This window comes from Macaca thibetana, chromosome 14 (assembly GCF_024542745.1).
Source record: "Macaca thibetana thibetana isolate TM-01 chromosome 14, ASM2454274v1, whole genome shotgun sequence".
NCBI classification, from domain to species: Eukaryota; Metazoa; Chordata; class Mammalia; order Primates; family Cercopithecidae; genus Macaca; species Macaca thibetana.
The window spans coordinates 68,292,173-68,314,615 of NC_065591.1; the positions used below are offsets into that span (position 1 = coordinate 68,292,173).

General features: G+C 55.6%; 1 protein-coding gene and 1 pseudogene across 3 annotated transcripts; both read right to left on the minus strand.

Annotated features, from left to right (window-relative positions):
• Window positions 1–263: 263 nt before the first annotated feature.
• Window positions 264–13,395, minus strand: LRRC32 (leucine rich repeat containing 32). 3 transcript variants are annotated; one of them, XM_050756164.1, is made up of 3 exons: window positions 12,427–13,181; window positions 8,585–8,672; window positions 264–4,256 (listed from the first exon to the last, which is right to left on the minus strand). In XM_050756164.1, exons 2-3 carry the CDS (start codon window positions 8,666–8,668, stop codon window positions 2,352–2,354), a joined length of 1,989 nt encoding a protein of 662 aa, XP_050612121.1. In that variant the 5' UTR covers window positions 8,669–8,672; window positions 12,427–13,181; the 3' UTR covers window positions 264–2,351. The 3 variants fall into 3 exon arrangements, with proteins under 3 accessions (XP_050612121.1, XP_050612122.1, XP_050612123.1); XM_050756165.1 differs by lacking the exon at window positions 12,427–13,181 and adding an exon at window positions 12,267–12,416; XM_050756166.1 differs by lacking the exons at window positions 8,585–8,672; window positions 12,427–13,181 and adding an exon at window positions 13,277–13,395.
• Window positions 13,396–13,666: 271 nt separating this feature from the next.
• The window catches only part of LOC126936501 (guanylate cyclase 2D-like), a 63,443-nt pseudogene continuing 54,666 nt past the window's right edge, over window positions 13,667–22,443 (minus strand).

Here is a 22,443-nt window from a genome sequence, read left to right on the forward strand (position 1 = left end):
TGTAGCAGGAAGGAAACAAACAGAAGCCCCCAGCCTCTCAGCCCTGGGGTGGGGAGCACGCTCGCCTGTTGAGTGTAGGGCGACAGAGGTGTAGCAGGGGCTGTGCTAGTGGCTGCGGCTCCAAGGTCCAGGGTGGTGCTGGCTCAGAGCCTCAGTGTCCTCAGGGATTTGCCATGAGGATTGAATGACCGTAATGGGATTGAGAGGCAGGGTTCAAGTGGATGCGATGAAGCGGGTTGCAAAGAGGAGGCTGGCGGCCACACTGCTTCTCCAAAATCAGTTTTTAATACATTCAGGTAGGTTATACAAAGAGTTGGTCCCGAGGCCTGGGCTGCGGCCTGGGTCCTGGGAACTGACAGCAGCATTGTGTAGTGTTTTCAAAGATCAGGCGTGAGGACCCACACCTTGGCCTCCAGGCCTAAGGAAGAGTGTCACGTGCAGTAGCACCTGTGGTTGTGATCCCAACCAGGACTGGGTCTGCCTGGGTGCTCCACACATCACCAGGGCCTAGCCCTGGCTCTGCCCATTGACTCTCCCTTAACTTCCTCTGGGCCTCGGTGTTCTCCTCTGTAAAATGGGGTGGAGAGAGTGGCATTTTCATTTTCTTGCACATTACTGAGCCCACATCATGAGCCAGACTGTGGGCCAAGCACAGGTAAGATGATGAAGACAGCAACACAAGGTCTTGAGTTGGTCCCAGCGTGTCCATTCTTCCCAGACAGCTCATGACTCCATGCTATGAGGGATAGGGGGTTATCTGGGTGAGCCTTTCTACCTATTTTTCCAAGAGGGAAAAAAAAATCCTGCATGAGGAGGCACAGAAAGGAAGTTTGGAGCCAGCATTATCTTGTGATGTGACAGCCAAGAGAGGACATCACTCTGGTCCAACCCCTAATCTCATCCCCAAATAGGGCTCTCTTTGTTTTCCCCAGAGGCTCTGTATAGCTCTCCACAAGTTTCATTCTCTTCCTAAGCCTCAGTTTCCCCATCTGTGCAATGGGGAGGTTGGATTCAATAGTCTCAAACTCCAGGCTCTGCTCAATAGAGGAAAAGGGAATGAGAGCATGCAAGAGCACAGAGAGAACAGGAGAACCCACACCAGGGTGGAAAGGATGGAAGGAGGGAAACTAAGGCAGAGAAGGAGGAGAGCGCCTGCAGCTGCCTGCCTGGGAGAGAGGAGAGAGCAGGTATGCATAGCACAGGATACTTCCAGACTCTGCTCGGGCTATGTGGAGCCACTTCCTGTCCACTTAACGGCCTGCAGCCCCTGCAGTGGCAAAGATCAGGCCCTGGAGACAGAAGTATGAGGGTTTGAATCTCACCTAAGGCATTAGTTAGCTGGGGCCCTGGAAGGAGATTTGTAGAACTTCAGTTTCCTCTTTTATAAAATGGGGATAAAATACCAACCTCCAAGGGCTGTCATATAGGGGCAGACACAGGCTTGGATTCACATCCACATCTGCCAAGCTGGGTGCAAAACAGAATCAGATATCTAAGGTTTTACCTCCTGGCTTAGCAGCCAAGGCGGGGCTGCGATGGAGAAGGGCTGGGCAGGGACGGCGCTTAGAGCAGTACTGGGGTCAGGCTGTGTAACATGAGAGTGCCAGGCAGGGAGACGGCCTGTCCAGAGCAGGAGACGGAATGGTCCAGTGCCGGGCTGGACCCCTTAACCAGACCCTGCTGGAGCCGCCGCGGCCCGCCTAACAGCACCAGATCCAAGACACACTCGTATGGCTCCAATTCTCTCTTCCGGTCATAAGCTTTTCATTTTCAGAGAGACTGAAAGTCATTATCAGAAGATGTGACAAACAGTCTGCTTGGAAATGTCTCAGACAAATCCTCCCAGGCTTGGCCCTCTCTCACCCTGGCATGGCTGGGGCAGGACTCTTCGCATCGAACCAGCGGGGCCTGCCGAGCTCCGGAGCCCCGGGCTTTCACACCTCAGGCCCTAAGCACACTGCGTGGTCACCACGCGGCTCTGTAGCACTCCCTCCTACCAGACTGGGAGATTCTTGAGGGCGGGAGTGTATCTTATTTCCCAGCATTCCCAGTGCCCAGAGCAGAGTGTGGCACAAAGTAGATGCTCAGTGAAGATTTGTTGATCTGATAGGTCAACATTATTCCCTGCTGTCCCTGAAACCGCCCAACTTCTGGCTTCCACAGCTGGACCCAAAGTGCAGCCCGGGAAGGGGGTCACCCGCTGATGCAGCAGGCGGCAGAGAAAGGTGTCCCGGGTTGCAATTTGGAGACCAGAGTTCTGGGATCCTGGGTCACTGTGTGACCTTGAGTCAGTCCTCACTCTTCTCTGTACCTCAGGCTCCCCCATTGACCTAGAGTGTCTCCCGGCTTCTTTAGGCTTTATACTGTTGGTTAAACTTCTGCCGGCGGACACAGCAGCAGGTGGCCAGCGTGGTGAGGAGGATGGCAGAGACCAGTATGAAGGTGAGGATGATGATGAGGTTGATGTTCTTGAGCCCCCCCTTCTCACAGTCCTCGGGACGCACGTGGCTCAGGGACACCTCCTCCTGGGAGCTGAAGCGGCAGATCAGGTCCTGGGTGGCGTCCACGTCCACACGGCCCTGGTGCAGCTGGGCTGCCAGCCAGCCATTGCCACAGCAGCTGAGTGGATTCCCCTGCAGGTAGAGGCGCCGGAGGCTGGTCTCCAGGCCACCCATGGCACTGCCTGGCAGGAGGCTGAAGCTGTTGTTTCGCAGGTCCAGCACCTCCAGTGACACAGCCTGTGTCCAGGCGGGAAGGTGGCTCAGGCGGTTCTCGGCAAGATTGAGCCGCTTGAGGCAGATGAAGCAGGGCAGGTCCACCTGCAGGACCGTCAACCCATTGCCCTGCAGTGCCAGGACTTCCAAGGAGGCCTCCAGGCCTGTCAAGGCCCCTGTGGCCACCTCCAGCCCAGGGTTGGAAGAAAGGTCCAGCTCAGTCAGTGGGGTATGGAGGAAGGCCCCTGCCCTGAGCAGCTCTATCTCATTATCCACCAGGCTCAGGCTGCGGAGGGAGGCGATGCCAGAGAAGGCCACACAGCTGGCGGGGCCAGGCTCATTCGGCCCCCCACAGGGGCTGACCCGGTTCCCCTGCAGGTTGAGCCGCTGCAGGCTGGCCAGGTTGGCAAAGGTGTATGGAGGCAGGTCCCGCAGGGCATTGCCCTGTAGGAGCAGTGTCCGCAAGGACCCCAGGGCTCTGGCGCCCAGTTCCAGTGTCTCCAGGGCATTGTGGCTTAAATCAAGGAGCATCAGGCAGGGCAGGGAGCCTGAGCGCCGGGCCTCAAAGGTCCGCAAGCAGTTTCTGCTGAGGTTCAGGAAGCACAGGGAGGTCAGGTGCTCAAGAAAGCTGTCGGGGATGAGTTCAATCTCATTGTAGCTCAAATCCAGATTCAAGAGCTGGGAAAGGGGGCGGGCACTGACATTCCCATTGGGGGTTGAGAGGGGCAGGGCTGACCAGCCCTCGGAAGGCGCGTGGATGCCCTTGCTGTCCTGGGGTGGCCCTGTGGGGAGCCGGATGAGGTTGTTGGACAAGTTCAGGTAGATGAGTCTCGGGAGCGCGGCCAGGTCGGGGAAATGGAGCAGTTTGTTCTCCCGCAGGTCAAGCCAGGTGAGCTGGAACTCGGCCTGGGGCTGGGAGGCCGTCTGAAAGGCCTCAATGCTGTTGCAGCTCAGGTCCAGCACCCGCAGTTGCTGAAGGCTGAAGTCGGAGATGCAGGTGAGGGAATTCCTGGAAAGGTTGAGATGGGTCAGGTGGGGCAGGCCCTCGAAGGCGCCATCCTCGATGTCCATCAGCACGTTGCTATGCAGGTCAAGCTGCTCCAGCGCAGGCATGTCCCGGAAGGTGTGGCGGGTGAGGCGAGTCAGACTGTTCTCCGCCAGTGAGAGGGTATGCAGGCTGGGTGCCTCCCCTAGCAGCCGCTCCAGCAGGCCGCTGTACAGGCTGTTCCCAGACAGGTCCAGGGAGGTCACACGTGGCAGGGGGCCCAGACCACCGGCACTCAGCGCAGTGGCCATCGCCAGCCGGTTGTGAGCCAGGCTGAGGTGCTCCAGGTGGGTCAGGGCCTGGAAGGCTCCTGGCTGGAGGAAGTTGATCTCATTGGTGCTCAGGTCCAGGTGACGAAGTGCCGTGTAGAAGCCCAGGGGTGAGGCCAGGATACTCCGCAGCTGGTTCCCAGAGAGATCAAGGGTCTCAGTGTCCGGCGGGAGCACCAAGGGGACCTGGAGCAGGCCCAGACCCTGGCACGAGACCTTCTTGTCCACCTGGGGAGGGGCAGGGTGGGGAGACAGCTGGCATAAGTGGGCGCGGTAGGGGATAAAACCAGACACGTTTATCCAGGAACCCTGCCTGGCTGGGAACCCTTCTCCCATGGACTCCCAGAATGCTCAACTTTCCCTCACCGCAGCCTGATCACCCCATGCCTGGATGACCCATCCGGCTCCCTGCCCCATCTCCGGCACCCAGCACAGTGCTGGGCATTAAGGAAGGAACTCGATGAAGTTTCTACGGGTGGACAGATGGAGAGATGACAGACAGATAGAAGGACAAATAAACTAACAAAGAAACCCTGTACTTATTATTACCCCTCTTACAGGAAACAGCCATATATCCCACAGAGTGACCCCAAGCCAGTGAGCAGCAGGGCACAGCAGGGACCCAAGGCTCCTGGTTCTATGCAGAGAGTTAAATTTCCAGGGGCAGGATGGGAATTTCTCCACTTTGGGAGAAATGTTTCCAAAAGGGAAAACTGTAATTTGTGCTCTGTCGTCAGTTTTTATCTTGGCCTCAGACCTCATTCAGGCTCTCGTGTCGTGGGCAGAACCTGGGTCCCGGGGCCTGCCTTCCTTGTGGATGCTTCCCAGGTGTGGCCTCCTCTCTGTTGCTGTTACCTGCTAGGGGGTGGCTTTCTTCCCAGGCTGGGTCAGGGGACTAGGCCCCTGGAGGTGGGAAGGGGCAGGGAAAAGATGGCCAGAGCCAAATCCACAGTCTTTGGTGACGAGACCATGTTTGTGCTGTGCGACCTCCAGGAAGTCACATAACCACTGTTTTCTTACGTCCTTCCCCAGCAGCCACTCAACATTTGACATCTTCGTTAATACTTTCAGGCCTATGGTCCCATTGGTCTTTACCACAGCCTGTGCATCTGATACGATCACCCCATTTACAGAAATCTAGGCTCAGGGAGGGGAAGGGAGGTGCCAGGATTGCCCAGCTGGTGAGGAGCAGAGCTGGGATTTGAACCCAGGTTTTTTAACAACCAAAGGCCTCAATCTTGTTCTTCTGCAGATGTGCCTTCTGGGACCAAAATTCTTTCTGTGCAAATGCAGGTCTCCCTTTTCTCTTCCAGGCCTCCAGGAACCCCAGCCTTTCCCAGAAAAGAGTCTGACTTCCACAATCACCGGGCTCAGGCTCACTGCCCCCAGCTTCTGTCTCCACTGACCCATTCTGGCCCATTCACTGCTAAATGCCTGACAACGGCTCAAAAGCTCCACTCTGACTATGAGGCAGCTTGGCTTAAACTTCTCCATGGTGAAGTCCAGGACCCTCAGCAGGGCCTTCGAGGCTGTTTGTAGCCCCTGCCAACCTGTCCCCCACCTCCCACCCCAGCCCACATGCAGTGACCACAGCTGACCACTGCCCATCATGCCCTCCCACACCCACTGCTGAGCCTCCTCCCTGAGCTGGATATGCCATCCCCAACCAGATCCACATGTGAACTCTTCATGTTGAGCTTCAGGGCCTCCTCTACCAGGGAGCCCTCCCTGACTGTGCTTCCTCTCAGAGCTTTGCCCCACTGAATTGTGGCTGTTTGTGTGGGGACCTGCTAGACAGCGAGCTCAGAGCAAACAGGGACTGGTTTGGTGGATGTGGATGCCTTGGACCTGACTAGCAAGTCAATTTTTCCTAATGAATGAGTCCCAGGCATCATCGGTTTAGTAAAGGTCTGAGGCACTGAATCAATCACTTCTCTGGGAGGAAAGAAAATGGATGATTGATATTTTCAGAATATAGTCAAAGACGGCTAGAGCAAGAAGAGTTCAGCTCACCCACTTCCCAGATGGGGACACTGAGGCCTGAAGATGGCAGTGACTTGCATGAATTCACAGTGAGCCAGTGGCTGAGCTGGTAGGGAAGGAACACAAGCTGGCGTGTTCCTCTCCTGGTCCAGCTCTGCGCTTCCTCCTGAGAGCCCCAAGGTGAGTAGGCGGAGGAAGAGACCTGCCCAGCCTCAGGCCTCTGTGTGGCTCTTCCTACTCCATGCAGCACAATGACTCCATGTAGCCTCCAAGGGAGGCAGGTTCACAGGGGCCTCAGGAGGCCCAGGGATGCCCCGGCAGTTGGGCACTTGTGAGAACCTGAAACCTGCCTGGCTGCCTTGCCCATCCTTGCCCTTCCTCCCTCACAACCTCTCTGCCTGCAGGGGCCACTAAACATAGCCTCCTCCTCACAGCCCTTACCCCCTGGGGCATTCCTTATTTAAAGCAGAAACAACGAAATGAACTGTGGTGGAGCCCCAGCTGTGTCAGGCTTCGTGCTGAGTGCAGAGGCCCCTACCCCATTAAATCTTCCCAGGCATTGTTCACCCTGCTCCTATTGTACCTCTAACGAAACTGAGGCTAAGGGGAGTGGGCTGCCCAAGATCAGACAGGCAGGGGCTCAAAACTCTCATTTGCAAATTCCTTTTCCTATTGGTGCCAGCCAAGTTCTGACCACTGGGCCCTCAGCTGGTCGGCACAGCAAAGAGCATCAGGGACCCACTTACTGAGTGTTACAGTGTGGGGGGCACTCTGCGGTGCCCCACGTGTTACCCCCGGGCAAGTGGAGAGGCATACTGCCTCTGGATAGGCAAAGGCTCCCTGGGGCACTAGCCCCTGAGACTTGATCCAGGACACAAAGTTTGCCAAGCCCACAGCCCAAGCCTTCCTCTCCATTCAGGGGCCCAAGACCCCTGCTCTGGAAGCCCAGGGGGCCTGCTGGTGGGCAGGGCTGCACTGGGATGCCCAGCTCTCCAGTCCAGTCCAGGAAAGAGCCTGAAGTCCAGGATGGTGCTCAGAGCTCCACTTCCAGGGTCTCCATGCCTCCTTCAGCTCTGAGCTCCCAGCATTGCCGGGCTTACAGTGGGAGGGAATTGGAGGAATTGGCCCTTGGCCAGAGTTTAGAGCTCCCACCCACTGTTCTGGGCTATCAGGATACCATTGCCCAGCTTCCTTTTTGTAAAACAAAGACTTGCCATCCAACTCCATTTCACCACCTGATCATGGGAGGAAAGCAGAGTAGGGAGAGGCACCAGGCAGTGAACAGTGGCAAAGGCAGCTGGGTTCGAATCCTGTAGGTCCCTGGTGGGTTACACGTGTTCTCCTTCCCCTCCCGTGTGTATTATCCCCATGCTGGTTCAGAAAGTGCTTTCCTATCTCTTATCTCATTTCCCCAGACTCCAAAACTCACTCGCTTCCCGTCTGCCTGTTGGGTGGTTAAGGTCTTTCCCCTCTGAGCCTCATCTCCCTGAGGTAGAATGTGCGTTTGTATTTGGTGACGTCTGAGGCCTTCTCTGCCCGTAATTCTGGGCTCCAGGAATCTTAGAAGGGCTCTGAAGAGCAAGAAAGGTGGTGGCAACAGGAGACACTGCACCCCCAGGGAAGGGCTGCGGGCAGGCAGCTGCCGGCACTTCCTGCCTCCTGAAGCAGCTGCTGGTTCTGTGTCATAAGCTTCTTCGAGTCTCAGGTCCAAGAGGGGCTTCCGGAGGCCCTGCCCTTTCCCCAGCCAGGCTCTGGTCTCAGTGACTGCCCGGCCTTACAAGTGGACCTAGGTGTTCTCTTTGCCCTGTATCTCATAGAGTCACAAGAACTTTAGGGCTAGTTTCCCTGGCTTGGGACAGGAGAAAGGAATAGAAGCAAATCAGACTTGGTCCTTGCCCTAGGGAAGTTCATGGTCTGGCAGGTGAGACAGGCTTAGACCCTTTCACCAACCCCCACCACGTGCTCAGTCTTCTCTGTATTGAGATAGAGGGAAGCCTGGGGACCACAGGAACCCAGAGGAAGGTGTGATCAGACTAGGCCAGCCTGGGAGGGGTTTGGGGAGGCTTCCTGGAGATGGCAGCATTTGACCTGGGCAGTAAGGAGTGAGAGGCACCCCAGTGGGCAGTCCCAAGTCAAGGAGCCCAGTTAGGAAGGGGATTTGTCCCCAGGAGGGATGAGCACAGAGGAGCCCCCCCCAGCTGACCTACCCCAAATTCCCCATACATATATACATTCTAGATCCCCTAGCTGGGCCTACTGCTCTGTGGGGACAGCTTGGGGGAATACAGTGTAATATCAGCCTCACTGTTCCCAGCTGAATGACCTTGGAAAAGTCACAACCTCTCCAAGCCTCAGTCTCCTCCTTTGCAAAATGAGAATAATGGTGCTTACCTGGCAGGATTGTTGGGTAAACAAGGTGTTTAAACATTCTAGTAGGTGCTCATTAAATGCAAGGTACATTCCCTTTCCTCTCCTGACTCTTCTAACTTCTGGCTTCTGGGGCTGGGGCACTAGCACACCCTAGGGCAGGGAGGTGGGGGTGGCCCTCACCCTGTCTGGGCAGAGCATCTTACCATCTTACATGCCACTTTGTCTTGGTGTTGTGCAGCCAGGCCTAGGGTCAGCAGGGCCAGGAGCAGCAGGATCTGGGGGCTCATGGCTCTGTGTAGGGCGGAGAGGAAAGGGGAACACTGTAAGACCACTGGCTCCTTCCCACTGCCAGTCCCCACTCCCACCCATTCTGTGCCTGCCCTCGGAACCTCAGAGCACAGCTGGAGCTGGAGTAAAGGTGCTTTGAGCAGGGGAGAGCCGCGTGGGAAATGGGCCTGCAGCCCATCATAGTAGGCCTCTCACCCAGGCCAAGGAGCCGCCTGTTACCCAGGGGAAGCAAGAGTTTTAAAGCGGCAGGTGACTTGGCCAGATGGGGGTTTTCAAAAGACCCCACCCGCCGGAAGACAGCCCGGAGGGGATGCACAGAAGGCTGACAGACCCTAAGGGTTACCCTAGGCCATGCTCAGGGCCAGGGAATGGGGGCATGGGGATGTAGAGGGGGTTTGGAGGGTGGGCCTCTGACTACATTTCCACCCAGGCCACACAAGTCCTCCATACCAGCTCCTCAGTCCCCATATGGAATTCCTCGTTTTCTGCCCACTCCCCCACCTTTATTTTGCCCTTTTCCTTTTGATTCTCTGATTCTCGAGCCCTTGCCATTGTTCAAGGCTTGGGCCCGGGCCTTGACAGGAAGCCCCACAGGAGGCCTGGCTGCCCCAGCACTGCTCTGCGGACTTCCCCAGGAGCAGCCTGGCAGGCCCTGTACTTTCACTGAAGCCACACTCTGGCCTCCTGGGCCAGCCCTTCCTTCTGAGAGCAGCCAGGGGTGGGGCTAAGGGGACTGCACAGGCCCTCAGCAGGGTCAAATCCCAGTGCTGCTGGAGGCTCACTCACCCCCTCACTAAGGACATTGGCCAAGTGCTAGGGATATACAAATCCATCCATGAATTTCATTCATTCATTCACACCTTTACTGAATACCTCCTCACGTCTGGCTCTGTGCTGGGAACCGGGAACTCAGAAAACAAATGAACACAAGAAAGAAGTGACAGCGATACAGAGAGTCTTAAAGAGGGACACAGAAAGCCTTCCAAGAGCACCAGGCGCACAGTCACCCACATCCGACTGCTCCCTCTTGTCTCCTCTACCTTCCTGCTGTGTGACCTTACAAGTCGCTTCACCTCTCTGAGCCTCAGTCTCCTCATTTGAGGTTAATGGCAGCCATGCCAAGTTTTGTTGAGAATCAAATGAGATGCCACTACCAGAGCCCCCATTATGCACTAGGCCCTCTTCTCGGCACTTTCTAGGCGTGAACTCATTCCATCCTCACAAAAATTCAATGACTTGGTTCCATGATCATTTTACAGAAGGGAAAAAGAAAGCTCAGCGAGCTTAGGTACTATGCCCGAGGTCAGGCGGTGAACAAGCCACTGGCCCAGGCAAGTCTGGATCCTGGGTCTGTGCCCTTCAAGTTCACACTCTCAGGCCTCCCACAGTGGGTGCTCCCTGAGTGAGTGCTGAACCGCGATTTTGAAGGATGCTGCAGGAGAAAAGGCATTTACAGGGCTTTTGAGGGCAGCGTCTTTGACTGTTGGAACCCACTAATGATGAGCTTTGGATGAAGATGGCTGCTGTGAATCCCATCTCGCTTGAAGGCATACAGACCACAGCCGGACCCGTGAACCCTATTCCCTGGCTCCCCTCAGGGCCACAGGCGCTGCCCCCGCAGCTGCTCTGCTCTCACCTGCATTACAGGTTGCGCTTTCACAGGAAACTTTGTTCTACTGTTTAAAAAGCAGAACGCCACCGCCCGTTAAAAAGTTAGCATATTCAGAACTGAGTGAAAACCCCTTTGCAGGGCCTTCCAGGCCGTTGGGGAGCATGCCCTGCCTGGCCAGCTCTTCCCTCCAGCCTCCTTCCCCAGTGTCCCCTCTCACACTCTGGATTCTGGACATCTCATATTTCTATCAGTTCCCTGAGCAGATTTTCCCTGCCCCAAACCTTCACTTCCTCCCCTCTCCTCTTCTACTAAAGACCTCCTCATCCTTGGGGTCCCAGCTTAGATGGGCGAAGAGGTCTTCTTTGGTTCCCCAAGTCTGGGCTATGTCCTCCAGTCCTCCCACAGCCCCCGAGCTTCCAGTGAGCACAGCACCAAGCCCTCCGTGGGTACTGTGTCCCACCCCCCTCCCATGGGAAGTGCCCCTAGAGAGGGGCTCACCGTCCTGAGATGCATCTCACAGCACACAGCAGGTCAGCAGCGGCACAGAGAACTGACACCAGGAGTATTGGTGACATGGGGTCGTTAGTGACAGCAGTTCTCTTTGGCTCTCCCTTCACCTCCCTGCCACATTCTCTTCCCCTATTTGTGCCATCAGAGGGCTCTGACTGCTCTCCCTGAAAAAGAGACCCCAGATCTTCCTACTTCCCTCTTGTCACTGCCATAGACTGAGATGCCACCCCAATACTGGCCTTAACCACAACACACTGACCCCTTATAATCTGTCCTATACCTAGCAGCCAGAGAGATAAAATTATCTGTCAGACCCTAAACCTCTACTGTTTGAAAATCTCCAAGAAAATCCAGGCCATCCACAGTCTCCTCTCTGACTCTTATCCATTTTCCCTTCCCTCACTAAATTCCAGCTTTCTTGCTGTTCCTTCAACACAGCAAATTCATTCCTGCCTCAGGGCCTTTGCTCCTGCGGTTTCCTCTCCCTGAATGCTCTTCCTCAGCTCCTCACACGTCATTGTTTTCCCACATTTATCATTTCCTCATCATTTATTTCTTATCATGTGGGAACAGGGGCCTACTAAGTAGGTGCTCACTAAAGACTAGTGAACAAGTGGCAAAGTCAGGGCAGAAGCTCAGCTGCAGCAGACTGAGTGGAGAGTGCCAGGTGAGGAAAAGGAAGGGTCCTAGGCCCTTATTTCCCCTTCCTCTGCCAAACCCCACTCTATCCCCAAGGTGGCCCTGTGCACATCCAGAAGGGACCGTCCCTGCAGCACATGGGCACTCTGTCCTGGCATCTGACAGGAAGGGCCCCTCAGCTGTGGGCCCTCCTCAGTGGTGCCCAAGACTATTCTCTCTCAAAAAGGAGGACGGTGTCACTTAGACCCAGGCATGCATCCAAAGCCCACCACTCACCAGCTCTGCTCCCTAGGGTAAGTTCCTTCATTTCTTGGTGCCCCAGTGTCCTGTTGCAGGGCAGGCAGCTGGGTTCCAGTTCTGCCACTGGCCAACCCCAACTATTGTGATGATCCGGCAAAGAATAGCAGCAAAGGTGCCCTGCGTCCTCACTGTCCTTCCAGCTGGCACAGTGACCCTCGCAGGGCTGAGCATCCCAGGTGAGGTGTGCTCAGTGGGGAGGCCCCAAGCCTGCAGACAAGTGGCCTGGGCAAGAGGAGGCAGAAAAGTGCTAAAGAATGTGTGTGTGTGTGTGTGTGTGTGTGTGTGCGTGCGCGTGTGTGAGAGAGAGAGAGACAGACAGACAGAGAGAGAAGAGAGCAGGGGTAAGAGAGCAGGGGTACGGGGGGCAATGACTACTATCACAATAAGCCCACCCCTACATTTAAGGATGTTAGACAGTCTTTTAAGCACTTGACCTATATCACCTCATTTAATTCTCACAATCACCTATTGAGGCAATTACTGTAATTCCCATTTTACAGTTGAGAAAACAGGTTCCGAAAAGTGAAGTGACTTACCCCCAGAGTTACCCAGCTCATAAGGGCTTTGGAGCTCGGATTTATCCAGTTCTACATGACCTGAATACTGTGTTTTCTCCAGCACAAGCTGAGCCGACTCCCCCCATAGAACTGTCTTCTTTTGCCCATGAAGAAAAGGAGGCTCAGAGAGGTGACTTACCTAAAGTCACACAAGGAGCAAATAGCAGGGTCAGGATCAGAATCCAGTTCATCTACCTCCAAAGCAAATGTTTCCACTATACCGGACCAAGGTCTCCTTCCCTAAGCCCTGCCAACGACCCCTCACATGCAGGAGCAGGGCAGACTAGCTCACAGTCTGGGCTCTGAGGTCCTCTCTCCCTCCTCTCGGCCTCAGCTGACTTACTGGCAGAGTGGGGTCCTGGGAGAGCTGCTGCGGACGTTCCTGTCAAGCAGTGAATCACTAAGGGCAAGCCTCGTTCTGGAGACATGTGCATCCCACGGGGGAATTAGACCTTAACCCAAAGGAATGTGGCTGTGATGGCGGAATTTCAGGCAGCTCGGGGTGGGGGTGGGGGTCCCTCCCATCTTACCAGCCATGAAGAAGGCTGGCTTCAGAGCCCCTTGCAGAGCGGTAGGTGCCTCCCACCCCACTACGAGAAATGGGCAGGCCATCTAGTGCTGTGGGATGGGCAGCCCCACGCCTGGCCGGGATCGGAACGTTGCAGGAAACGTGAATTCAAATTCCGGTCTGCCCTTGCCTAGCTGTGTGTTCCTGGGCAAGTCCGGTCTTCAGGCCTTTGTTTTCCCAGCTGTCAAATGGGAACCTCGGTCTCACTCCTTTGCGGGAAAGCTCCGCGGAGACAGGAGCCTTGGGGGCCTCCCAGGAACCGAGGGAGGGTCAGCCCCAGCCCCACGCGCGCAGTGGGGACGGCGGGAGGGGAGGGTTTGGGGGGCGTCTCGCGGGACCAGACCCCTCCCTGCGCTCGCGAGGGGCGCGCAACAGTGCGCCCCCCGAGGGCCGGCCACCTCGCCCGCCTGGCGGCTCCTACCTGGCTCAGCGCGGCCGCAGTTCCTCTCCCGGGCAGTCTCGGCACATTTTGCGCAAACCCGCCCCCGGGTCCCACCCCGCGCCAGACCCCGGGGTCACGGCCCGAGGAGGCGCAGGCCACTCAGCTGCCCCACCGGAGCCCCCGCGCTCCGGCTGCAATTTAAATACCTCTCCCGCCGGCCCGCCACGCCACGCCCCCCTCCGGCGAGGCCGCGGGGTCCTAGCGCCTGGCCCCGTGCCTCGGTTTATCCGGAGCTGGCGGAGGCGGACTGGGGCGGAGCGGCGAAGCATCTTCATCACCCTGGGACCTCGGCCGGGAAGGGGCGGGGACCCAGAGGGTTGAGATGAGAGGGCGGGAGGGAGAGGGGTCGCAGAGGAAGCGCCGTGGGAGCTAGGCCCGTCCCGGTGGCCGCCGCACGTGCAGTTCGCGGCCCCGCGGGGTCCGGAGGGGGGCGCGGTGGCTCTAGGAGCCGCAGGTCCACAGAGGAAATCCGGCCTGGCCCCGATTTCCCAGCTGCTGGCGCCGCCGCACTTAACGCGGGGGCAAACAGGCGAGGTGACGGCGGGGCTGAATGCGGAAGGAAATGACCCTTCTCTGGCCCTGGGGCGGCCGCGGAGGGGGTTCCCCGCACCAAGCCGTCCGCTCTGGTGGGTCCTGGCAGGTCACTTTTCCTCTCCGAACTGTGCTTTAGCGTCTAGACCCGTACTCCTCCATCATCTGCGGGGCCCTTCAACAGCCTGTGAAATAGCACCATCAAAGTCCTCAGCTTTCGGACGGAGAAACTGAGGCTAGGGCGGGGGCAGTGTGTACACATGAAAACCAATTGTCTGAGACTAGTAAGGTCCCTATTTATAGTTGGGGAAACTGAGGCTCAGAAAGGTTAAGTGGCATGTCTAAAGTCACACAGCTTGTAAGAATCAGGGATTTGAGCCCACTCTGTCCATAAAGCCAAGTCTGCTTCAGTTTGGGCATTATCTTGGCCGATTTTTTAAAGTATTGTGCAAATATAGGGTGGCGGTATTGTCGTTTAGATCGGAGGTTGAAGCAGATCTTCCCCAAAGCCACCCCTCTTCTAGATGCCTTGTCCCCACCAAATCACAGGTACCCTGCTCTGCTGCCTGTGGGCTCCAGGATGCGGGTCCCTAGAGGAGAGGGGCCCTGGCTGTCCTCCAGGTCCTGGTTCTGGGGGTGGAAGGTGCCTCTTCCACAGTGTTTCTCTTCCCTGATGGTCACCAGCCCTAGAGTGGGGTAGGGTGCCCCATTTTACAGGCATGAAAGTGACCACCCAGGGCCTTCTGGCAAATCAGGGTAAGGCTGGGCTCAGAAGTGGGATTTCCTGAAGTCCCTACAGTTACTGTCTTTTCTTCTGCCTGTTCAGTCTACTGTGGAGATGGATCTGAGCAGATGGGGTCAACCCAGAGAGGACAAGCTGTGACAGCAGGTGCCCCAGGGGCCTGACCTAGCCTTAGAGGAGGAAATCAGGGAAAGCTTCCCTAAGGAGGAGGCCTGAGCTGCACTGAGGGGATGGGCAGGAGGTGCAGGTAAGGAATCTCTCAGCAGGGCCTGGGAAAGGTATCCAAACCTCTTTCTCTTCCCTCCCAGCCACCCAAGGCCTCAGATCTATGTCCATAGGGTCCTAGCTGGTCCATCCAGCCCCCTCCCTGGTCTCTAATGCTCCATTTGGTCAAATGGAACCTCAGTGCCCCATCTGTAAAGTGGGAAAGATAGTAGCTACTACTTGGAGTTGGTGCTAGAACTAAGTGCAATGGATCCAGCTGGAGCCTGCACCCAGTGGTTGTTAGGCAACTTCTCACTGCCTTTATTGTGGCAGTTGGTGGATACTCCTCTATCCTGCGGGCTTCCTTTTCCAGGTCCCTGTCCAAGGGGCCAAATGTCCAGGAAAGTGCTTTGAAGCTGCCCTGCAGTATGAGCAGAGTGACTGGATCATTCGGGCAGTTCCTGGCCTTGCATATCGGACCAGCTCCCCGCCATCCAGGCCCAGGCTGACTGAGCACTGCCTCACCCTTCCCGGAGCTGCTACCAAACAGAAATCACTGGGCTATGGCAGAGCTTCTGCTAGGGCCCAGGAGGGCGGGGCTGGGGCTATGGTGGGCTGGGGGTGAGTGCCCTGCCTCTCACTCCCCCGCCCCCCAGAGGCTGTGGTTGTGGTTAGTCAGCTCGTGGGGTTCCACCTTACTCAGTGCCCGGATGGGGCTCCCCAACATTTGAGGCAGATGGGCAACCAAGTGTGCCCACCTGCTGCAGATGCCTCTGGGGACCAGAGGCTAAAAGCCGGGAAGCCCACAGGCTCAGCACCCCTTCCTTCATCTCTTCACTTCTTCGGCAGTCATGTTGTTGTGTGACTTCTGGCAGGTTGCTCGACCTTCCTGACCTCGGTTTGCTGACCTGAAAAGTGAAACTAATAACAGTACCCGGTGTATGAGAATGGCCTGTAACGACATGTGTGAAGTTCCTGGTTGCGGGGACCTTTGTTCAGTAAACACGACCTCTCTTCTCTGGTGGGCCCAGGACAATCGCTGAATAAAAATGTCCAATGCCTACCTTTTTGGAACTCCCGGGCCAGATGAGAGCACAGAGAGGATGATTCAGTCCAGAGGCCTTGAAGGCCAAGTCCGGGAGGCAGAGCTTGAGTTTGCAGGAGTAAGGGTGGGTGGAAACTAAGCAGACTCAGGCTTGCCTGGCAGCCTTGTGGAGGATCTTTTAAAGGCCACCAAGTCCAACTTTCTTCTTCACCAGTGTCACTTAGCTTCTGCTGGCACACCTCCAGAAATGGGGAGTTCTCCTGGGCAGCCCATCAACAGACAGCTAAGGCTTCACGGTGTTGATATTTTTGTGGAAATGCTTCCATTCCTTCATGCATTGTCAGTGAAGATATAAGAGATGCATCTCTTCCTGTGTCCTCAGGACTACCATTCTGAGATGAAAAAATCCGCTCGGGCACCAAGTCAGGCTTAAGGCTCCCTGGGAGGATTTCACCTCAGGCCAGATTGAAACCTGAGGGTCCTACGCAGGAGCTAGTGGCCCAGAAAGGCGATGATGTGCACATCCTGTGTAACCTTGGACAAGCTGCTAAACCTCTCTGAGCCTTGCTGTCCTGATCTAACTGTAGAACCAGGGTGGAAAGGCCCATGGCACCCTAGACTGCCAATTTAGTCTCCACTGCTGTTTGCTGACTGCTCACTGTGGGTCAGTCCTTCATCTCATGTGGCAAATGAGAGTATAGGCAGCCTTCCAGTTAGGTGTCTTTATTCTCAATGACTGACCAGGAAACTCAGAGACCTTTATTCTCAATTACTGACCAGGCTCAGAGAGGTTAAGTAACTGCCAAAAGTCACACAGCATAGCTATGGAGCCAGTAATTGAACCAAGGTCTTCTGATTTTCAGGCCAGATCTCACTGCAGAGATGTCACTCCCTGCTTCTGCCCAGCACTCACATGAGCCCCTGAGAGTCTGGGAGTTACCTCATGAGCCCCTTCTGGGCCCTGCCTTCTAGGGCAGAACCCTGGGTTCCCCAGTTCTTCCCCTGACTCGCCTCACTTTCTCCCTAGGGCAAATGGGCTCAGGCCACACCATCTCTAGGCCACCTCCTGGAGGGGCAGGAGGATGTTATAAATGGCCCAGTGGTGGGGAGTAGCTGGTCTGTTGAGTGGGAATATCAAGGGCTTGCAGGACCGGGCCTGGGGCCAGGTTCTTTACTTGTCCCCTGCCCATAGCTGTCCGACGAGGGGAGGCCTAGCTCTGCCCCCATTTTACAGAGAGAGATGAAGCCTGCAGGGACTCTGTGACTTGCTGGAGGTCACACAGCGGACATGGTGGGCAGGCCCATCCAAGTCCTCAGGCTCCAAGTCCTCATTCGTGGCCAGAGAATGAGGGACTTAACTCTGCTGGTTTTCTGTTCTCGATGGAGGCACGAGGCACCCCCTCATGGAAGCACTTAGCGTTACCAAGGCAGGGGAAGCAGGTGCTGGTGAGGCCCCAAATACCCCACAACCACCACACGAAAGGCTCCTGGCTCAGAGTCCCGTCAGTGACTACTGTGGCTGAAGGGACTGGAGGCTCTCAGAGGCCCCAAGGGAGTTGGGGGGATGGACCAGGCAGGGCAGGATCAGAAGCGTCTCCACAACCTGATGCTGTGCTGAGCTGTGGACCATGAAACCGCAGCTTTCTGTAGCACTAGGCTGCTGGGAACCCGAGGGCTTGTGCCTTTGAGCCATGCAACTTTTTCCTCCGCTTTAACTGCTTAAAGGCTAAACCCGATGTACCCTTTTCTTGATGATCCAGTGTTTATCACTTTGGGCTTTGGTTATGGTCCATGAGGTCACAAAGTGTCATCTCCAAGGTACCAAAAACAGCAACAGAGCTAAGGCCAGGATGAGGTGGCTGCAAACACGTGAGCTCCTGAAAGCAGCACTCGTAGGAGCAGGGCACCAGCACAGAGGAGGAGAGGTGGCCATGAATTTCAGAGAATCTTCCCTGCCTCCTCTACTCCCATGCCAAGAAATATGACAGATTCTAGGCCCAGAGAGGATGAGGACGTGGCCTGAGGTCACACAGTGGGCCAAGGGTCTGACTCTCTTCCTCCTCCACTTTCTTCCACAGGCCTCACGTGGGGTGCTCCTGGGTTCACAGAGCAACCCCTTCAGAGGTCTAGCCCAGTTCTTCTCAAGCTTTGGCAAGCATCAGAATCCCTGAGGGCTGGCTAAACGGATTGCCGGGCCCCACCCCAGAGAGCCTGGTTCAGTAGGTCAGAGGTGGGGCCCGGAATCTGCACCTCCAGCAAACCCTCAGTGGTGCTGATGCTGCCAGTCCTCAGACCACCCTTTGAGACGCGCTGCTCCAGAGAAGCACCGCGCTGATGAGGAGCAGGCAGCCTCTGCGGTGGGGCTCGGGGCAGGCCCTGGCCTCTGCTCTCACAGTTGCCCAGTCTTCACCTATGAAGTGTGGATAACACCAGCTCCACACTGCATCGCAGAAACGAAGGAATGAAATGTAAAGGTTATGGTTAATAGAATTATTAATCTTTCTTACTGTGAGTAATTTCAAGTTGGGAAGGGAATAGGCTGGGCCAGGCAACTTTCTAATGCAGCTGTCATATTGCAACCCATTCAATCCTTAACTACACCCAAGAAGGTAGATATTATTATTATTATTATTATTATTATTATTAGCAGCAGCAGCAGCTCAATTTTGCAGATGACACGCGAGGAAATGCAGCAAGGATGAGTAATTAACTTAAGCTTGCACAGCCAGTATGGGTGAGTCCAGGCAGTGGGGCTCCAGCGCCCATCCACTGAATACTAGATCATATCGTCACTTGAAGGAGCATTAATGAGCCCAAAGAACAAATTATCTAAACGTTCTGTGTGTAGTTGTGTTCCCCCTCCCACCTTAGGTGGGGTGAGGAGGGGACTGAGAAGGGCAGAATGGAGGAAGAGAAGCAACCTGGGTTTCGGAGAGAGACCCACCCACATTCCCATCCTTGCCGTACCACTCACTGCTGTGTTACTTTGGGCTGGTGGCCTCACCTCTGAACCCAGTAGAGTGAGGGCAGCGATGGACAATGGACAGCTAGGGCAGTCTGAAGAGTGAGTGCACTTGTATTAAGCTGTTGCTCGCCAGTCAGTGGCACAGCTTGCGGTGCTCCCTGCCCAGGTCAGCATTTGAGGGTTTTGGCAGCAGCTATGGTCTTTGTGCTGGTTCGTTTCAGGGAGAGAGAAGCGGTTTTGAAGCTTCCCCTGGCTGTGCTCAGGGGATGTAGGGAAGAAACCTGCCTGGAATGTAGCTGTGGCTGCCCCTCGGGGACAGTGTGGGTGGGCAGCATGAGGGTACAGCGTTCCTCAGGTGGGCAGGTGGAAGCCCTCAAGGGGCAAGCGAGGGGGCGGAGGCCTGGGCACACCCAGTTGTCACAGGGACAGGGTCTTCTTAGGGACAGGTCACAGAGCCCCTATCTTGTCCTAGTCATGTTGCCATCTTCCTCATGACCATGGGGTGTTCCTAGAGTCCTTCAAGTACTGTCCATTGAGGGAAGCTGAGGCTCTACAGGGGCAAGGAGGAGGCAAGAGCGGGGCTGCCCTCTCTGCTGCATTGGACTTTTACCCCTCCCCCATGGCATTTTTCCACCTGTTGATGAGAGCCACATGCGCTCGCCCCACAGACACAGTGCACCTGCAGCAGCCCAGCCACAGCCGCACACACATCCTTCATATGCATCCTCAGAGGCAACACGAGATGCACAGGGTCACGACTCATGAAAACAACAAGCATGCATCGACCTCACACACAACTTTCACATAGGCACACACACGACTCACAAACATTCAGACATTTCAGAGACGCCCTCAAAAGTCACAGTCACCACACATGGTTACATACACCCTGCACAAATCCAACTCTCAATTAAACACCACACGTGCAAACACAACACAAACATGCACATTGAGCATACACAGTGTACACACACTATATCCATATATCCTACACAAACACCACACTCACAAACATACCACACACATTGCACACAAACACAGCTCACAACCAGTATGTACATTGAAGACTTAAAATACCAAGGCTCCTCAAACCCAGTGCACCAGAGCACACACAGCAGACAGAGAGCACAGATAAGCCTCTTGTCTGTGTGCATGGATGTGCACACACAAAGACACGTGAGCACGCCTGTATACACGGGCACGGGTGCACATGCTCATGGGAACTAGGCTGTCATCTCGCATGGCTCGTGACTCTGATTTTTCTCAGAAGCAGACCACACATAAGTCAAGTGGCTTCCACTAGGGCTGGTTTCCTGACATGAAAAAGGAAAGGAGGGGAAAGGACACAGTTTGGGCTAAATAAGTCAGACAGACTCCCTTGGCCTCCCAGGAATCTCATGATTAATCCAGCTGGGATGCTGTGAGCTTTGGGCCCTGGGAGCTGGGCTGGGGCTCCAGAATGCAGAGTTCTGTATCCTGTCTACTGAGGGATGGATGGCAGGCCTTGTCACCAAGCCAATCTCTCTGCAGGTCTGGAAGCTTAAAAAAGGGGTTATGTGGCCTCAGGGCTGCCACTCCCTGACTTCTTCTAGGCTGTGCGACTTCAGCCTGCTTGCCAGTTTTTCTCTCCTGTGATGCTGGGGTCAGGAGACCCGGGTTTGAGGCCTGAACCTGACTCCCCAAATCAAATTTGCCTCTGCTGGCATCAGTGACCACCTGGCCTCCTGGTGGATGGGCTGTGCTTCCTGCTGGCAGAGGCAGCACCTGCCTCCTGGGGGAACCTTCTGGGCAAGCCCTCTTGTACACGCCCCTGTTTCACAAGCCCCTTCTGGGCCTTCCAGGTTCCCTTCAGCTGTGGCCCCCTCCTCTCTTCTCCTCCTAGCCAGACCCACAAGGGAGCTAGCTACCTGCAAGAAAGCCACTCTTGCTGCCTCCATTGCCTCCACTCTCCACCTGCCTCCAGCTCCTCATTTCAACAAGCACATCCATGGCAGAACTGCTGTGGCTAGACCGAGGGACAGTGTCCAGGTCCCTTGGCTATGTTCTTCACAGCTTCCCCTCCTCCTTTAATGGCCCTCTTCCCGTGGCACCTTGGAACACTCGCTCCTGGCCCTCCTCTCTCCTCTCTTGCATCTCCTTCAGGATCCTGCTGCGGGCCCTTCTCTTCCTCCTCCTCCTCCTCTACCTGATCTCTAAACATGGAAGCTCCCGGAGCTCCCACTCACTCTTTGGCCTGGCGTTTTCTCCCCTGGCCCTTTCCCCAGGACTGCTTCCTGGCCCAGGATCTCTCTTTTCCCGCTCATTCACTCAGGCCCCACATGGCAGCCAGATGGAGTCTCTCCAAAACACAGGTTTGACCAGGTCACCCTCCTGCTTAAAAGCCTTTGATGGCCCAGGGCGTCTGAGTCCACGTCACACTTCCCGTTTTCCTGTCTCTTTCACGACACACAGGGGCCAGGTTCTATATCACAAACCCACATACATCCTCCACCATCTCCTCTCCCCTTTCCTGCTCTCCCCAGCTGTGCCCAGTTAGCTCTTTCGAAGTCCCTCTCCCTCTCTCTTTCTCCTGCCTCTCCCTCCCCCTCTCTCTCTTCCTTCCCATCTATCTCTCCCTCTTTCACCTGATTTAGAGTTACCAGAGGTGAGGGCTGCAGAAACTACATTGTGGGGTTTCCATACCACTAAAAAGAAAGAAAAAAAGCCGAGCCTCCAGTTCAAAAGGCTCTTCACTTCCCTGCTACGTAAGTCCAGGAGGCCGAATGAGAGGGCATGGTGGCTGTGGGAATAAACAGCCCTTCAGTGCGCTTCCCCAGGCGGGTGGCCAGAGTTCATTTGTTTCTCTGCCTTTTCACTCTTCCATGTCCAGCCTACCCTGCAAGTTCTGACCTTGACCTGGGTCCACAGCACACTCCGGCATCTGCCCCCTCAACTCCTCCATCCACATCCAGAGACCTGGCTGCTGGCCTTGGCTTCACCTGGCCTCACCTGCCCCATCCTCTGCACCCTACTCCAGCTCCGTTCGCTGGGCCCTACCTTGCAGCTGGTGACCTTGTCTGAGTCACCTTTTTCCATATAGTACTTGACTGGGGCCCGTAAGGCCACCAGGGTGGTGCAGGTGGTGGGGGCTTTGGAGTTGAGGTCCAGTTCTGCCCCTGGCTTGCTGGGTGACCTTGGACTGAGTCTTAGTAGCTGCATCGAAAATAGAGCGAGAATAATCTTTGCCTTGCATGATGGAAGTGAGAGGTACGTTGCAGATATTCTATCCACATTAGTTCCTTCTTTCTAGTGAAATAAAGACCCTCCCATGGGCTGCCCACAGGGGAAGCCTTGGAGACAGTGCCTGGGGAGACCTGAGCCGGCCCTTTAAAGGGTTCCTGGACCTTGGATCAGTCTTGTAGTTTTCTTTGGGTAACCACCAATGAACCAGGAAGCTGAGGCTCGGTGCTGGTGGCTCAGGGACAACATGGAGATCTGGGGACAAGGGAGTGATGGAAAAAGGATGGAAAAAGGTAAAGCAGCTTCCAGGGAAGGGACTCCTGGAAGGAGAACTGAGGCTTTAAAAAGTTCATGAAGTTTGGCTGCATGGTGAGCCATGATGCGCTGTCTTCTCTGGCTCCCAGAAATTCTTCACCGACTCTCCATTTCTCATTGGTGCA

What these genes read in the sequence shown, in the direction of transcription:
- LRRC32 (XM_050756164.1), bottom strand. Translation starts at nt 8,668, where the DNA reads ATGAGCCCCCAGATCCTGCTGCTCCTGGCCCTGCTGACCCTAGGCCTG. An exon ending in ACAAAGTGGCATGTAAGATG is followed by an intron (nt 4,257 to 8,584) that starts GTAAGATGCTCT and finishes GCCCCTCCCCAG; the next exon opens with GTGGACAAGAAGGTCTCGTG.